Source organism: Phallusia mammillata, chromosome 1 (genome assembly GCF_965637545.1).
Source record: "Phallusia mammillata chromosome 1, kaPhaMamm4.hap1.1, whole genome shotgun sequence".
Lineage (NCBI taxonomy): Eukaryota > Metazoa > Chordata > Ascidiacea > Phlebobranchia > Ascidiidae > Phallusia > Phallusia mammillata.
The window spans coordinates 31,684,327-31,699,162 of NC_137252.1; the positions used below are offsets into that span (position 1 = coordinate 31,684,327).

Below are 14,836 nucleotides of genomic sequence, written 5' to 3' on the forward strand. Positions count from 1 at the left end.
CTTTTTGTGTATATAGGATATGTATAAAATTGCAGTAGTTTTTCCTTGTAAGTAATAGAAACTTTTTGTGGTGTGATTTTGTACCCATGAGGGAGCCACAGAGCAGGTGTTAGCCTTTTCAAGAGTCAAACATGGAAAACAACTCCATGAAGCTGACATCAGATGGAGTCATAATTATACAAACTGATGGTAAGAAATCGTTTACTCTCTTTGTTAATCATTAATTACCACATTATTAGGCCAAAAAAGGCATTACATACTAATACTTTTTGCAACCTAACTAAAATGACAAATTGTATTTTACTGCTTCTGTCAACTTTATTTGGATGGATATGTTTACTGTTTTAGTCACAAAAGATGACTAATACACACTTTTACATTTTCACTTATCATTGTTTTTTCCTTAAGCTGTTATTTATCAGCTTACAAAACTTATTTTCTAACTTTCTTCAAAACCTATTAAATTAAAACATGTGCAATTGAATAGAGGGAGAAATAATAAAATTAACTATTTTTTGACACTTTAATGTAAATCTGATTACAACAAAAATTGATTAGGTAAATAATGATATTTTCATGTAATCCTTATAAACAGCCTACAAAAGAGCATGACAGTTGTTTACACATGTATAGCACTTGTAAATTGTAAAGTCCCCATGAAGGAGTATCTTGTTTCATGTTTGCGGCTTTAGTCGTTCTCAACACATGCAAGGCAGTTGTTGGGAAATCTCTGGCATGGTGGCGCAAAAAAATGTATTTGCAGCAGCACAGGACAGCCTGTTTACCATGATATTACTCAAACACGTGAACGGTCTGCTGTGTCAGCCATTTCGCTTTTGGCTTCTTCCTTACGGCGTGGGCGCAAGCAACTTGATGCAATGCTAACATAACCAATGGTGACACATTAACGACTGTGATGTCATCTTGTGTGCAGTCTCTTTGATAAGATGTAGAGGAACACGAAATACAACCCGAATTTTCGGGCGCAATTTTTGGGAATAAAATAGTTCAAGTGTTACTGAGACTGAGCTTTGTTAGCCGAAGTCGTCATTTTTTAATTTCATCGATTTGCCTGCAATTACGTAAGCTTGTAACGTTACATTTTTTGCCCTCTAAAAGAAGAATGCTTTTTCACAAAATCACGACTTTTCCCGGTTTAAGACACGACTTTGACCAAAGATGCAAATATTTTGCCTTTCCTAACCCTAATCCATTCTTTAGGATTAGAAAACCTTTAGTTGGCTGATGCATCTACATAGATATATGTTCCTTTTACGTCGTATCGTTTCGGTAACTCGTAACGTTTATATTCTGACACGACCTAGTTGATTGAGATTTACTGTGTTACTCGTTAAGTTGCTTGGAGGTATTAAATCTTCAACAGAGCATCGAATTTGAATGGACGCCTAAACTGCTGTGCTGTCTCAAGAGAAACTGTGGTTTCGCCTCGGTATTAGTAATATCAGGACTTCTTCACTGTATATTGGAATATTTGCATACAAATTTCCTTGTGCATGATTGGAAAACTACTTTAGAAGCCAATTCTTGAGGTTATAAACTTAGAACTTTTAATCAGACAATAGGGAAGGCGCGTGATAAAGCTTGGCAAGCACTTCTTACCCACAACCACTGTAAAATTATTTCCTTTCAAATTAATTGCTGCTTTACACACTTGGCATGACACCACGTCTGGGCGTACACACGTAACACATACGGACGTGTGACATTTGTAAGTGACACAAACAAACGTACCCCACAGAAAAAAAATCTTATTACATCAACGAACGTGCGATGTGTAAAACCCCATATTTGAACCACTACATTTGTCAGCGAAATCATACAACTATAAGTCCACACCCAAATATAAAACGTCCTTTTCGAGAAAAACCCACCGGCCACCGCCTAATTTTAAAACAGTTTGTGTGTTGGGTAAAAATTTGTAGTAGCTGCGGTTTTTCTTACTCTTTTTTATACTTTTGAATATCTACGCACATACGAACTGTGAACACGTACAGCATACAATCTTTCAACGCCTTTTAATAGGTGATGATTTCCCACACCTACAGACAAGGTTTGGCGTGAGGTTTTAAATATAGCTTGACATTTCAAGACATTGTCAGGTGGGCAACCTTGCTTTGTTGGTGGAATTAAATGTACGTTCGTACATTGGAAAATGCAGAAAATTGATATGTTTTGCAGCCAAAGTCTATCCAGCTTTGAGGCCTGTCGTAGTGACGTTTAGTTCCAAACTGTTTTGTGTGACTATGTATTCTATTTGGAGAACTTTTTTTCAGTGTTGGCAGTGTATTACTCTGGGTTAACCACTATTTCTTCAGTTGGTTTGAGCATTTTACGGCCAATAAAAGTAAATTAGTTTGTTGTCATGTGTTTCATCACTCTCTCTTTTAAAGCCAAGAATTAGATTTTTATTGAGGTTCAGTCACTCCTTTAGGTCTAATGAACCTAATTAGTCTTGTTCTACTTGACGAAGGCAGTAATTGGCCGAAAAATTGGCCGAGCAAGCAAAAACTGAATTCCAAGAAAAGAGAAACGTTAACCTGACAAGCTCTGGCTGGCCTTAACTTGTTTTTGCTAGTGTCACGACATGGTCGACTGCACCCGCTAGGCAATATTGGTTCTTTGTCCCCTGCAAGTCAGCTGTAGAAGTAACGCTCAGCGCATTTGTGATTGATGTTGGTGGGTGCCTTTGCACTTTTAGCGCAGCTTTGGCACTGAACATGACTTTGACTACTTTAAATAAGCTTTAACCCTCAGTTAGGCTAGTAGTTTAAGATCAGGCTAGCACAACTTTTTTGAATTTTTTGTTTAGAATTAGATGGTACTAGTAATTCTTTACGGTCAAGACAGATATTTTTTCCTTGGGTTTTGGTTTTCAAAGACATTGTTTTCGTGGCAAGTCCTACATAAGCCAAACGTTTTAAGCCGCCATGGTTGAATACACTAAGCTCGTTTATAAACGTTTGATGCTCTAGTGAATTATATTCTGTGGCAGAATTTGTTGTCTTTAAATTTCAAAATTCTACATTCTTGGTTGGAACTACTTAACGTCGGAAGCTTAGACTGTTTGTTGTATTTTATTTTCCATCGAACTCTTCATGTGGGAATATTTGGCCAAACCTTATCAGCGGTATGTGTTCCGCGGTTTCCAATATTAGGCCTCGTCGCCATAGAGGCGCACAACAAAATCATATGCAACCGCCGGAAAAAGGGGGGTGCGCTACTGCCAAAATGCAGTAATTTCTTTCACCCTCAATGAGGAAGTGATAGCATCATTTCGCAACTCTTCACGACATTGTTACGTCACAGTCACGAGTTATACGGTTGCTAATTTAGCCACTGGCTATTGTTTCTGCTAGCGTGTTAAAGCTGACCTCACGGAAAGCCTGCTGAGCGTTGGCGATGTCAGCAGCTTTGGTTGTTGTCTGACAGAAATGTGGCGACCACTGTCTTGTCGTTGAGTCGCTGTTTGCACTTCAGCTTTGCGAGGTCGGTGCAATTGTTTGTTGTTTTGAACAGGTTTCGTGGAATTGTCGCTTGGGTGTTTGCTTTTCGGTCATTGCAAACTGTTAGGTTTAACAGCCGGAGGCGCCGAAGTTTTTCTTTGTCTACGCTTATTTGAAGATTTGTTTGTTTATAAGGTTAGTTTTTTTAAGCGTAATTTCAGGTATTGTAGCTAGTCTGGCATTAACAAACTTATGATCGTTTTTATTAAACGTTATCGTACATTACTTTTCCCATCAAATGTAAATGAAAAGGAAACGAAACATTTATCATAGTATCAAAGGAAAACGTTTAAAAGTTATGCATTCAGAAATGGTTAAATAACACCCTTTTAAAAGCCCAAATTGCGTGATATGGACCGTTATGCTTTTCCATGGTGCAAAATCCTTGCTTTTAATTTTTGTAGTGTTGAAATTGATGTGGTCTATGCCTATTGGAATAATTTTCCCGTAACACCTGAGGCGCTCTCGCAAATCAATATCATGTTCCGTTTTTAGATTGTAGACGGTGTACTATATCCACGAGATGGTGCTACAGTGTCTTAGATATTATCGATAAAGATGTAACCTTCCAAATGCGTCCCGCTATATCAGATTTTATGTCAACTTGTAAATAAGTACTTAAAAGATTGTTGTTGTTTTGTATATTTATATTACCACTCAAGCCAGGGGTCGAGAATCCATGCCTCCCGGACCAGATGTAGCTCTTTTAATAACTGCGCTTGTCTTTTTGACAAATCCTAGTTCGCATGTTTTAACACAATAAAGACATATTGTATTTGTTAAATTTCATCAGTAGACCAATGTTCTAAATCAAAATAGTTAATTCTTAGACTAGTATTATACTGATAATGTGTTGTTTTTGCATTTAAAAAAATAATATTCAGTTCAAAAAAAGTAAAAAAATGTTGTATGGTTTTTAAGGAATTATGTTTTTGAAATATGTGAGTTTATTGACGCAATCAACTAAAACGCTGACTTAAACATGAAGATACTATGTTTTGTTTTGCATTTCTTGTAAACGCTTATACAAGTACAAAAGCTGTATCCACATCCACCAATCATTGTTACAATTCATTGTCCCGCCCACAGCAGAAAAATATGAAAGCAATCAAGTGTTGAATTGCTTCCGAAATAATGAGACTTCCTTATCGTGGCCCTTCCATACGGCCTAGTCTACGTCAAGCGTTGAAAGTTCACTGTAAAGGTCATTCTTTCGCTGTCAAAGGAAACTGAAACATTTGTTTGTAGTTTTTTTACGTCCTTCGTGCATTGTGATAGTGCAAATACGCGTAAGGGCCTTTTCCTGGCCCACGAACTCTTCTAGTAAGTGCTTGTTCGGCTATGAACCAGCCAGATTGAAAGAAAGCAGTTGGTTGTACTTTATCACGAAAGACTAAACTTGCTATAGTTCAGATGTACTTTGACTGCGCTTTTTTGTTTTGGGTTTCGCCGATGCTTTTTTCTTCGATGAAAAAGGGATTTTTTTCCGAGCACCGCAAAGGTTTAAAAGTATAAGAATAAAAGTATTTGCAAGTGTAAAACTTTATATTTGTCACTCAATTTTGATCAAGATTTACTTTTTCAAAAATAATCGTTACCAATTCTACAAATCATAATGTTTTAAAAAGTTAAAAATCAAACTCAATTTTTACTTTAGTACGACCAAGAGTTTGTTTTAGAGCAAAATATACCACTAACAGTTCTATACTTTAACAAGTATAAATATTAGGTCCTTTTTATTGCACAATGTTGGTGAATTGTTTTTTGAATGCCCAGCTCCGTATGCAAACAACTTGAATTCGCTCGTAATGTTGTGCAATCGTGGAACAAAATTTAATGTTGTTTATCGCGACTTCACGTCTCGGTACGTCGCGCCATCGTCTCACCACACCAGGTTGCGCAAGCTGAGTTAGCCTTCGACTTCTTGCTTGTTTGTATATTAAGGAGAAACAATTCCATTTCAAACCATGTGGGCCTATAAAAGTCTTCAAATAGATTTAAACGCTGATTTATTACTTAACGAAAAAAATGTTTCGTTTTCAATCTGTTTTCCAGAGTTACAGCGATTTTGGCCGGTAAAATCTTGAATACAGATTAAGGAAATCACATTTTGTTAATTCTCACAAAAATTATTTCATGCAACCGTAGTAGAGAGCAATAAATCCATGTTATAAAGTCAACCCATACGTTCCATGCTAAAGCGATTTTTAGTAACCGTTCATTTTTACGTACTATCACAGAAACAACAAACAATTTTTCCAAACTCATACAACCGGTGTAAAGGGCAATGAATCTATGTTGCAAAATTAACTTGGTCATCACGGGCTTCCGTAGAATCAGCTGGGCACTTAATCTTCATAATTTCTCCATATGATGTCTATAGTTTAAACCACCACGCCTACTGCCCAGATGTTTGGCGAATAGTCTAAAGTAAACCTCGTAAATTTTAACGATCCAGTGCAACCGACCAGCTTTTAATACCTGTCTGTTATGTCGTTTATGATCCCACACGAAAACGCTTGATATATCACCTGACCGTGTGTTTCATGGACTTATCGCTAGGTTCTGTAGAAATCAATTTTGGGATTCTTGTTTTCGTACAAAGTTTATTTTTAGTTCTATTGTTTTGTGTTTTGGGTAAAATTGTACACCTGAGAAAATATTATTAGAAAATGATAAATAGTTTCCAAATAACGGAATGAGTGAGTGAATGAATTAACATATATATATGTATATATTTCGCTTAAACTATCATCTCCAGTTCATGTAAAACCAGTGGATAAACCACCAATATAACATTAAGTCAAAAGAAATTAAAGCCCAAATTGAAATATACGTGTTATCCACATCTAAAATAAAGTGTTCACTTGAAAGGTCCGTTTTGCAAAGAACAAACGTAGCGTTTTCGCTTTAAGTAACTTTGTGTTTTGAAATATTTGGTGTTATCTAAGATTCCGTGGGTAACTTGGGCATAGCTAAAGTATGTTTTTTAGTCTTTTTTCTCTCCATTCGCAAAACGTTTTTTTCAAATATACAACAGAATCATAAGGTTTGTCAAAACTATTGTAAAATACGAAAGCAATACTCCGGCCAAGTTGTTGTGAGGACACAACCTGTTTATACAGCTTTGTGTTTGGCTTAGGAATTAGTAATTGGTTGTGAGGGCTTCCAATTTTCGAGTCCTGTATCGACTACTGTCTTACGTTTTGTCATATAACTTGGGTCCCAATATTTGCTTTCGATATTACCGTAATGCCGCTTGCGTCGCTCGCCAAACACGGCACGGACCTGAAACAAACAGACCCAGTGTGTCAAGTGGATGATTAATCTTTAGCTTGAGTCAATTTGGACAAAAGGACACGGTGTTGTACAGAACGATAAGACACTGCACACTTTGTGAAGGTGTTTTTGCTCTCTTCTCGATTGCAGGCGTTGCATTAGGTTGGATTTTGCATCAGTTGCAGGTTTCGTTCAGTTAGGTGAAACGACTTAAACTTGGCCTCTAGGTGCGTAAAGGCGTTGCTATGAGAACAGAACAACATAGATATAGTCGTTGCTACAAGATAACGCTACACTCAAATACGTAGGCTAAAAGCATGCACGAATCTAAACATGTTTTAGGCAAATCTTCAGGCAGATCGTTATATGATAAAGCGGTAGTGAAAACTGTGGTCTGCAATCCTTATAGGTTGTTATAGCCTTAAGGTGCACGGAACACTACACATTCGAAGTAGAAAAATCATTGTTTTTTCCGCTATGACGTATTTCCCGTACTACAAGTCGCTTGTGCTTGCGATTTTGGCACTGGACGTGTCGTAGTAAGTCCAGAGTCCGCATAAATACATACGGGAAAGTCCGTAAGTCCGGAAACGCATTTACACCTATTCCAACTTGTCGATTACAGCTGTAGGCCTCTAGTGTTTGTAGCCCGCTGAGCACAGACTGCCTTCTTGAAAAAAATAAACTGAAGCAGCCAAGGAGCGCACGTCATCAGCAAGTGACGTCATCAAAATGATGGAAGCAGACAGAAGCTCTGTGTATTGTTTCGAGATGGCCGCCTATGCCCCTGATACCCCGTACAGGGAGATGCTGAACGGTATAGCAGGTATGATAGTTAATAAAGCTACGTTTTTGACCTATTGTGTCACTTCTCCTATAAGAATGTGTTAACAACATGAACTTGTTCTGTATCTGAAAAGATATTTTTTTGGTTCTTATCGACCTGTTTTTAAAACACACTCGGGTATTACGCTTTTCAATGTTTTCTTCAAACAAGCAAGGATTGTTGAATGTCAACTAAACGTTCATTGGTTTTCGGGCCACACACCCGTTGTTGACTCCAGAAATCGCACCTTCTATTGAAGGTTTTCTATGCGACGTTCACTAAAGCGTATATTTTTTCATTATTCTTTCTTTGGAATGCATTTTTCGTGTTCTGTCGCATGGGGGTCTGTTTGGTTGGACCCATTCCTACGCTATCTAAATCTTCGATGGATGTAGCAGTATTTAACAAATTGCATCTTTCGCTAATAGAGTAAACTTTAAGGCAGTTGTGGATTAACAGCACAATGCGTTTCATTGTCCAATAACCCTTAGCTGACATAAAGCGATTAACACCTGTTCGATGCCCCTTTTGTCGTGCAGGGTTATGGTGTAAGTGGGAATCGGGGTCAATTTCACCCTGCTCTTCCCCACAAGTGTTCTTATAAAACTAAACTTACATCAATTTTCTATGTGATGGAGTTTAAGTTAGTTGGAGGTGTAGAGATCCTAAACTCATTTAAAACTGTGTGACACCAAGTTGAATTCTGGCAGCTACACACTCAAATGCTTACTACACAATCTTGATTGACGATATTTCCGTTTGTGCTGCGTAAACTGGACCAGTGATGTGCATGTCGGGACCATACTTTAGGAATTTGTCGCCCAAAGATGTTAGTTTTGTTGATTGTAAAAAAATCATTGCAGAAAGATGATCAACGTAATGTAAAAGTTCAGAAATTCCAGGTGACATTTGTAGATTTGTGCACCGTGATACTTAGACAAAACAACAAGCTATTTCCAGTTAACTGCATCGCTTATGCCAAACAGATTTGCTTCCAATCGCACGATATCCGCAAAACACACGGTGCTGGTTGGTGCCTCGTCATACTATCAATATGCGACGCTTGTTTTTCCTCGACAACTCAGCTCTCGCAATTGTTAATGATTGACTTGTGTTGACATTTCTATAACCCCTTCACCACTGTTAGACCTCCACCCGAGATATCGACCCATACGCCCACCTTTTTCGCGTTTGACGTCACTCGCGGTGACGCAGTACCTGTTGCTAGGTTTCACGTTGTGTATTTTTGCTTTGGTTGGTTGAATATCCCTTTTGTTTCTTGCTAAATAATATCCATTTTAAGTATACTTTGGTATTGTGTTTTTCAAACTGTTACCAGTTTTTGTTTGTCGAAATTACTTGACAAATGTTAAAAATATGTTAAACAGTGTTTTTGTGTATAATATGTATTAATGGCGACACAGATAAGGAGAATACGTGCTCAAAAAAGTGGTTTTTAATTTATCATGGCTTTCACGTATAAACAGAATAATGAACCGATTATAAACACAGCTTGGATATTAAGGCCAACGTCTGCAAGAAAAAATGTGTTTTGAGAATTCATGTGAAAAACGTTTTTTTTTCGATTTTGCGGCTTTTAGCATTAACCAACAACCCTCTAGGAGTGTCATGGTCTTGCATAATAGGCACGACGCAGCCCTCGTAAGGGATTAAATTTGAAGGGAAAATGTTGATGCCGATAACCGCAGTCACGATTTTGCTTGCCATCCCAAACAGATCGTGTGGAGCTTGATGCGTGAGATGCTTAACAAAACACGTGGGCCTGAATCTTTACCCCTCAAAAACAAATTGCCTCCAAACGAATTATGCAAGTATTTTTAGAGCACCGCTACCAACCTGGGCTTTGTGGATTGTCAAGGGGTCCGTGAATGTTAAAAATTTCAAACTTCTAAATGTGGTCCACCTATGTGATAAATTTATCAAATAGGTCTGTTGATACAAAAATGTTGGGAATCGGTGTTTTGCAGGGTCACTGTAACAAAACATTGGGTCAGGGGGTAACAAAATTAAGATGGGTACGTATGACTAAGTTTCTCGTTTGATGTCGTGTCGAAAGGGCGTTAACGGCAAAGTATTGTCTTAAACTGTTTATTTCATATGTTAAAATGTAATAACTTTTACGATCAGGTAATTTTTCAGTCCACACATTAATTGTTCCACTCATTTTAAGTTTTAGGCTGCTGAGGCAAAAAGAGTCGTCACAGTTCTGAAAAACTAGCCTAGAGGCCCGTTTTCAATTTATACGTTCTTCTTTAACCATGAATTTCTTTCGAAAGAATGTTACCATACAACAAGCGTATATATACTAAACCTTTGTAATTGCTTGCATTATAGGGAACCAAAATATAACACTATATCACACAATAAATGTAAAACCAAACAAAAAGAGTTAACTTGTAAAGATTTGAAAGTCAGTACAGCTGTATTGGTTTTAACGGCAAGCAATCACGGTATTGTTATAGTGACACCGCCAATCGTGTTTGCAATAGTCTTGCGAAATACTTGTACGTGTGCTTTCAAAACCGTTTTGCGTCTGTTGGAAAATTTATAACCTTGTATGACCTCATTTGTTTGGTGTAGGTCGGTGCTATTACGCAGGTAGTGGTTAAATGGTGGCATATGTATGGGGTAATGTAACCGAAATTAAACGGCTGGTGTCAAAGTTATGTTTCTTACTGTCCTTTTCTTACTGCGTATAATTTTCCCATTTTTTGTTGATCATACTGTTTAATGTATCTTGTGTCCTATTTCTAGATTATAGTCTTGCTTTAATCTGCATAAAATTTAAGGAAAGATACAAAGTTGTGCAGTGTAGTGCCCTCAGTTGACCTCTTGGGTGACCTTTAAACCCCCAAACGCGAACAGATAATCAGCAGATTGTGTCACATTATAATCCAAACTCGTTCCGGCCATCTGCATATCCCAGTCTTGTTTGTATGTACTTGTCAAGATTGGTATGGGTTTTGTGGTCTTTGTAGTTTTCTGTGCGTTTTTGTGGCAAGCAAACAAACTTTAATCGTAACTTTAGAAGCATTGTAGAGTCTGTGGTATTCACGTAAAGGTAAATCCACCACCAAGGGGTAAGCTTGACATATTTTAAAAGTATATATAGGGAAATATTTTTAGCAGCCTTTGTGGGATTATTGTGTTGAATAAGTTTCGGGATAAAATTTATCATCAAAACCTGCAAACGAAAGGGTTGCAAATCTCTGCTCTGTGGTGTTTTTGCCAATCAAAATTAACATGGTTTGAATGTAATTTTTCCAAAAACTGTATTTGTATGGGCGTTTTGGACACCTATGAAGTTGATTTTGGAAACAATGCACACAGGCATAAATTGGCAAAAACAGCACTTTTTCGCGAAACAAAAACGGGCAAAACGTTGTGCTATTTCTGTCTCTAAGTGCATTTATTGCAGGGCGGTGTCTGACAAGTGTGTGATGGTGTTTGGTGTTTTAGCGAAGTTACGACGAAATGTTTTGAGTTTCCTCTTCCTATTAACCCACCGACCTCTTTCTGTTTAAGGTCATGAAATACCTTAGCTTAAAGATTATATAATAACCTACATAATTACGTTTAAGCCTTAAAATTTTTTGGCGACCGTTACGCTAAATATGCAATTCGCGCGGAACAAAGTCAAAAAAGGCAATTTGTAAATTCGAATGGACTTTAGGAGTAAGAGACACGGACTTGACAATTAGCGAGATCAAAAATATACTGCCACTAACAAATTAGTGTTTTTCAAGTTGTAACGATCACTGCTGTTAACAATCAAGCGTTTGAAATACTGGCTAAAACACGTATTCTGTTCATACACATTTCTGTCAATTTTGTTTTAAAACAGTTTTACATGAAAAACTCTTCTGTGGCATGGCTAGACATCTTTTTTTGTGGCACCGACTTTAGTAGGGTAATACGTAATTGCATTTTAAAACTCCAATGTTTGAGCAGCAAACCATTAATCTTATAAGCAGCTCTCTTGATGAATCCAACCGCAGCAAGTTGTTCTGTTTACGCATTAATTTTATCTGGCGTGCCTTTTTTCTTGATATGCAACAAACATTGAGTAGAATTCCTCCTCCTTTACGAATCACTCTTTCACGATTTCATCAGTTTCACATTGCTTCCAATTGTATCTGAACAACGACACTGACATGCGGTTTTGAAACAATATGTCAGCACGATATAAACGCTCACTTTCTCTAGAATATTTCACCCAGTCACATATTTAAATCTTTATCTCCATATTTTCAACGTTTTGGTCTCGGATTGATAGTTAATTAATCTCTTTACTCCCTGTTTTTGTGTTCAATATTCAGATGTAGCTTTGCGTTTTTTGTCTAGAAAAGTTTGGTGGACGATTTTAGTTCAAACAAGGAACTAATTTTTGCGCATGCCAATGCTAAGCTTTACTATTAAGGAATATAGTTTTGATCATAAATTAGGAAAATTGCGTTGAAGTCCGTTTTAGTGAATGACTTTCATTCAAACAAGAAAATATTTCTTTACTTTACTGGTGTTAAATATTTATCGTAGACGGATGCTACTTTGATCGTGCATAGGAAAGACTTGAATTTTCAGATTTGGTGGCGTTTAAGGTTTTAGCATATGCTTCAAGTGCACCATATTGTCATCTGTAATGAATGGTTTCCTATTCGTCAGTGTGTGTGGTTTTCCATTCGTATTTGTTTCGCTGTTTACTTGCTTAGCGGCAAAAAGCGTGCTTGGCACTTTCAAATCGCTGTTTATCCGACCACACAATCATGCAACGCATCCAGACGATCTCAGCGCCAGTTAAAGGTCGAACGAATTACTGAAGCCCCACGCTGCCATGCTTAACGTGACCGCTGCGACGAGATATCGTAATATTTAGCAGCAAACTTGTCCGTGTGACTGACACGTGCACAGATTTAAGATGTCGGTCGTGGAACGCCCGGGGAACGTTTCTTTATAAGCTTGACTTTACCGCATTAGCTTAGTTGCTGTGTATCAAAAAAGCAGGGAAACGGATTCACTGAAGTTAAGCCTTCATGCAAGAGTCTAGACTCTAGAAGTATTTGATTTAGCTAAGTAGTTACATTTAGTCATAGATAAATGTTTTTGGACGATAGTCACGAATTGCTAAACCTAGAATATGTTTTGCAAACAATTTTGGCCTGTGTTAATCCATTAAGACCATTCAAAACCATAAATTAGCTTTAGAATTTGGTCAAATTGCAGGAATGTAGATGTATTTTTAGGTCACCATTAGTTACATTTCTGCTCATTTGCATTTATTCCACTAGTAACAGGCGAAGTACAAAGTAGCGTCCGAAATACATACTGCACCATATGCCGAAGTCCAATTTCCAACTGAAATTCGCAGATGCGCGTTCAAAACAATTGACGGAATAGTTTGATCATTTTGCTGGCTGACTCAGTGGCTAAAAAGTCGGCATGCTCCTTCCTTTGATTGCAAAATGCTGCTCAGATGCCTTGATTGATTGGTCGCTTGCCGCAGACTGAATGCAATTTCGAATTTAGTTTATCTGCAAACCCAGTATACAGATAAGGTTGCAAGGTTTTACTAATGTTACTTTAGCGTGCAATCTTGCGAACCCCAGGTACTTTTAAAAAACCGGAAGAGCTAAATTTCAATTACAGTTACCGGAATTGCAGCTCTTTGTGGCTTGAAAGTTGATGTTGATTAGATAAGGTTTACAGGATTTCACTTATGCTTTTGCGTGTTATTATTCTATCCTTTAGAGTAGACGTAACTTGGTGCAGTAAGTATTCACGCGTAAGGCCTGTAGAGAAAAAAAATATGTGCAAACACTGTACATGTATAATACAACCCTTAGCTACATGAGAAATACCAAAGTGCCGCATTTGCCAATAGATAGAATTTGAAAGAAAATCGCAAAAATCATACATAATTATGGGTCCCCTTCCCTGAAGGGGACACATATTGTTTTTGTCCGTATTTTTTTTTTCTTTTTTTCTTTTTTCTTTTTTCTTTTTTCTTTTTTCTGTCTAACGCTGGTTTGTAACGCTCGTTTGGTCAAGAAAGAGTGCTTCAAATTTATTCAAATTTGGACATATGTTAGATATTAATCCAAACTTGGTCCACCTGAAGTTTGACCCCAAATTACCCAGCGGTTCACCCACAGGCCCCCGAAACGTAAAATTTTTAACGCTGGTCTGTAACGCTCGTTTAGTGAAGAAAGCGTGCTTTAAATTTATTGAAATTTGGACATATGTTAGATATTAATTCAAACTTGGTCCACCAGAAGTTTGACCCCAAATTACCCAGCGGTTCACCCACAGGCCCCCGAGACGTAAAATTTTTAACGCTGGTTTGTAACGCTTGTTTAGTAAAGAAAGAGTGCTTCAAATTTATTGAAATTTGGACATATGTTACATATTAATCTGAACTTGGTCCACCTGAAGTTTGACCCCGAATGACCCAGCGACACACCCACAGGCCCCCGAAACGTAAATGTGTCTAACGCTCGTTTGGTCAAGAAAGACACTGTAGGCAGAAGTCCCAAGAGAGTACGTTTACGAATAATAGGGCAGAGCGGGAGGGCTCAGCTTGACGTCGGACAGACGTTTTACGAGACGTCGTTTCGGTGATTAGAAATCAGCTGTTTTGCACAGCAATGCTATGTCGTTTTATTAAGTTATCACTCACATTTTCAGTTTTGGCAAAGGTTTCACACATATGACGCGATTTAAACCTAATAAGCGTGCTTCGGTTTCGTATAATGTCAAGCAAAACTTTGTTAAACAAACTAAATATGAAAAAATAAACTTGACTTTTTTGCAAGATAAAAGTTTTTTAAATGCTCGTTGTCAGGTTGGCCGCGGGTTACTTAAGGTCAATTAGTAGGTATTACTAACACAGTTCAGAACTTTCTTTCGCCATAACGTAGCGTTTTTTTTTTGTTTTTTTTTAATCAAATACTCAAGGCATGTATAAATTAGGTCAAACGGTGTTGTTGAACACCAAGGACGGCGTGCTATTGTAAACGGTGTCAAAAGGTCAAACAGTCGTTTGGTGTGTGCACCCTAAAGGTTCCTACAGGTCAGTGGTACTCATTTTGCGAAACAAAGTTAAATGAAAAACTCGTTTTGCGAAACAAAGTTAAATGATGTATACACTTGCGGCAAATCGCTTTTTAATTGTCTGTAACACAACTGTTAC

General features: G+C 37.6%; 1 protein-coding gene across 2 annotated transcripts in view; it reads left to right on the forward strand.

Annotated features, from left to right (window-relative positions):
• Positions 1-14,836, forward strand: part of LOC145219318 (hepatocyte nuclear factor 4-gamma-like) — a 29,335-nt gene continuing 14,499 nt past the window's right edge. Inside the window, exon 1 of one of the 2 annotated variants that reach the window (XM_080086705.1) lies at positions 1-189. In XM_080086705.1, the coding sequence (XP_079942831.1) occupies positions 132-189 (58 nt within the window). In that variant the 5' untranslated portion in view covers positions 1-131. Of the gene's footprint in view, positions 190-7,391; positions 7,630-14,836 lie in introns of those variants that run through there. The other variant, XM_080086699.1, reaches the window with a different exon arrangement.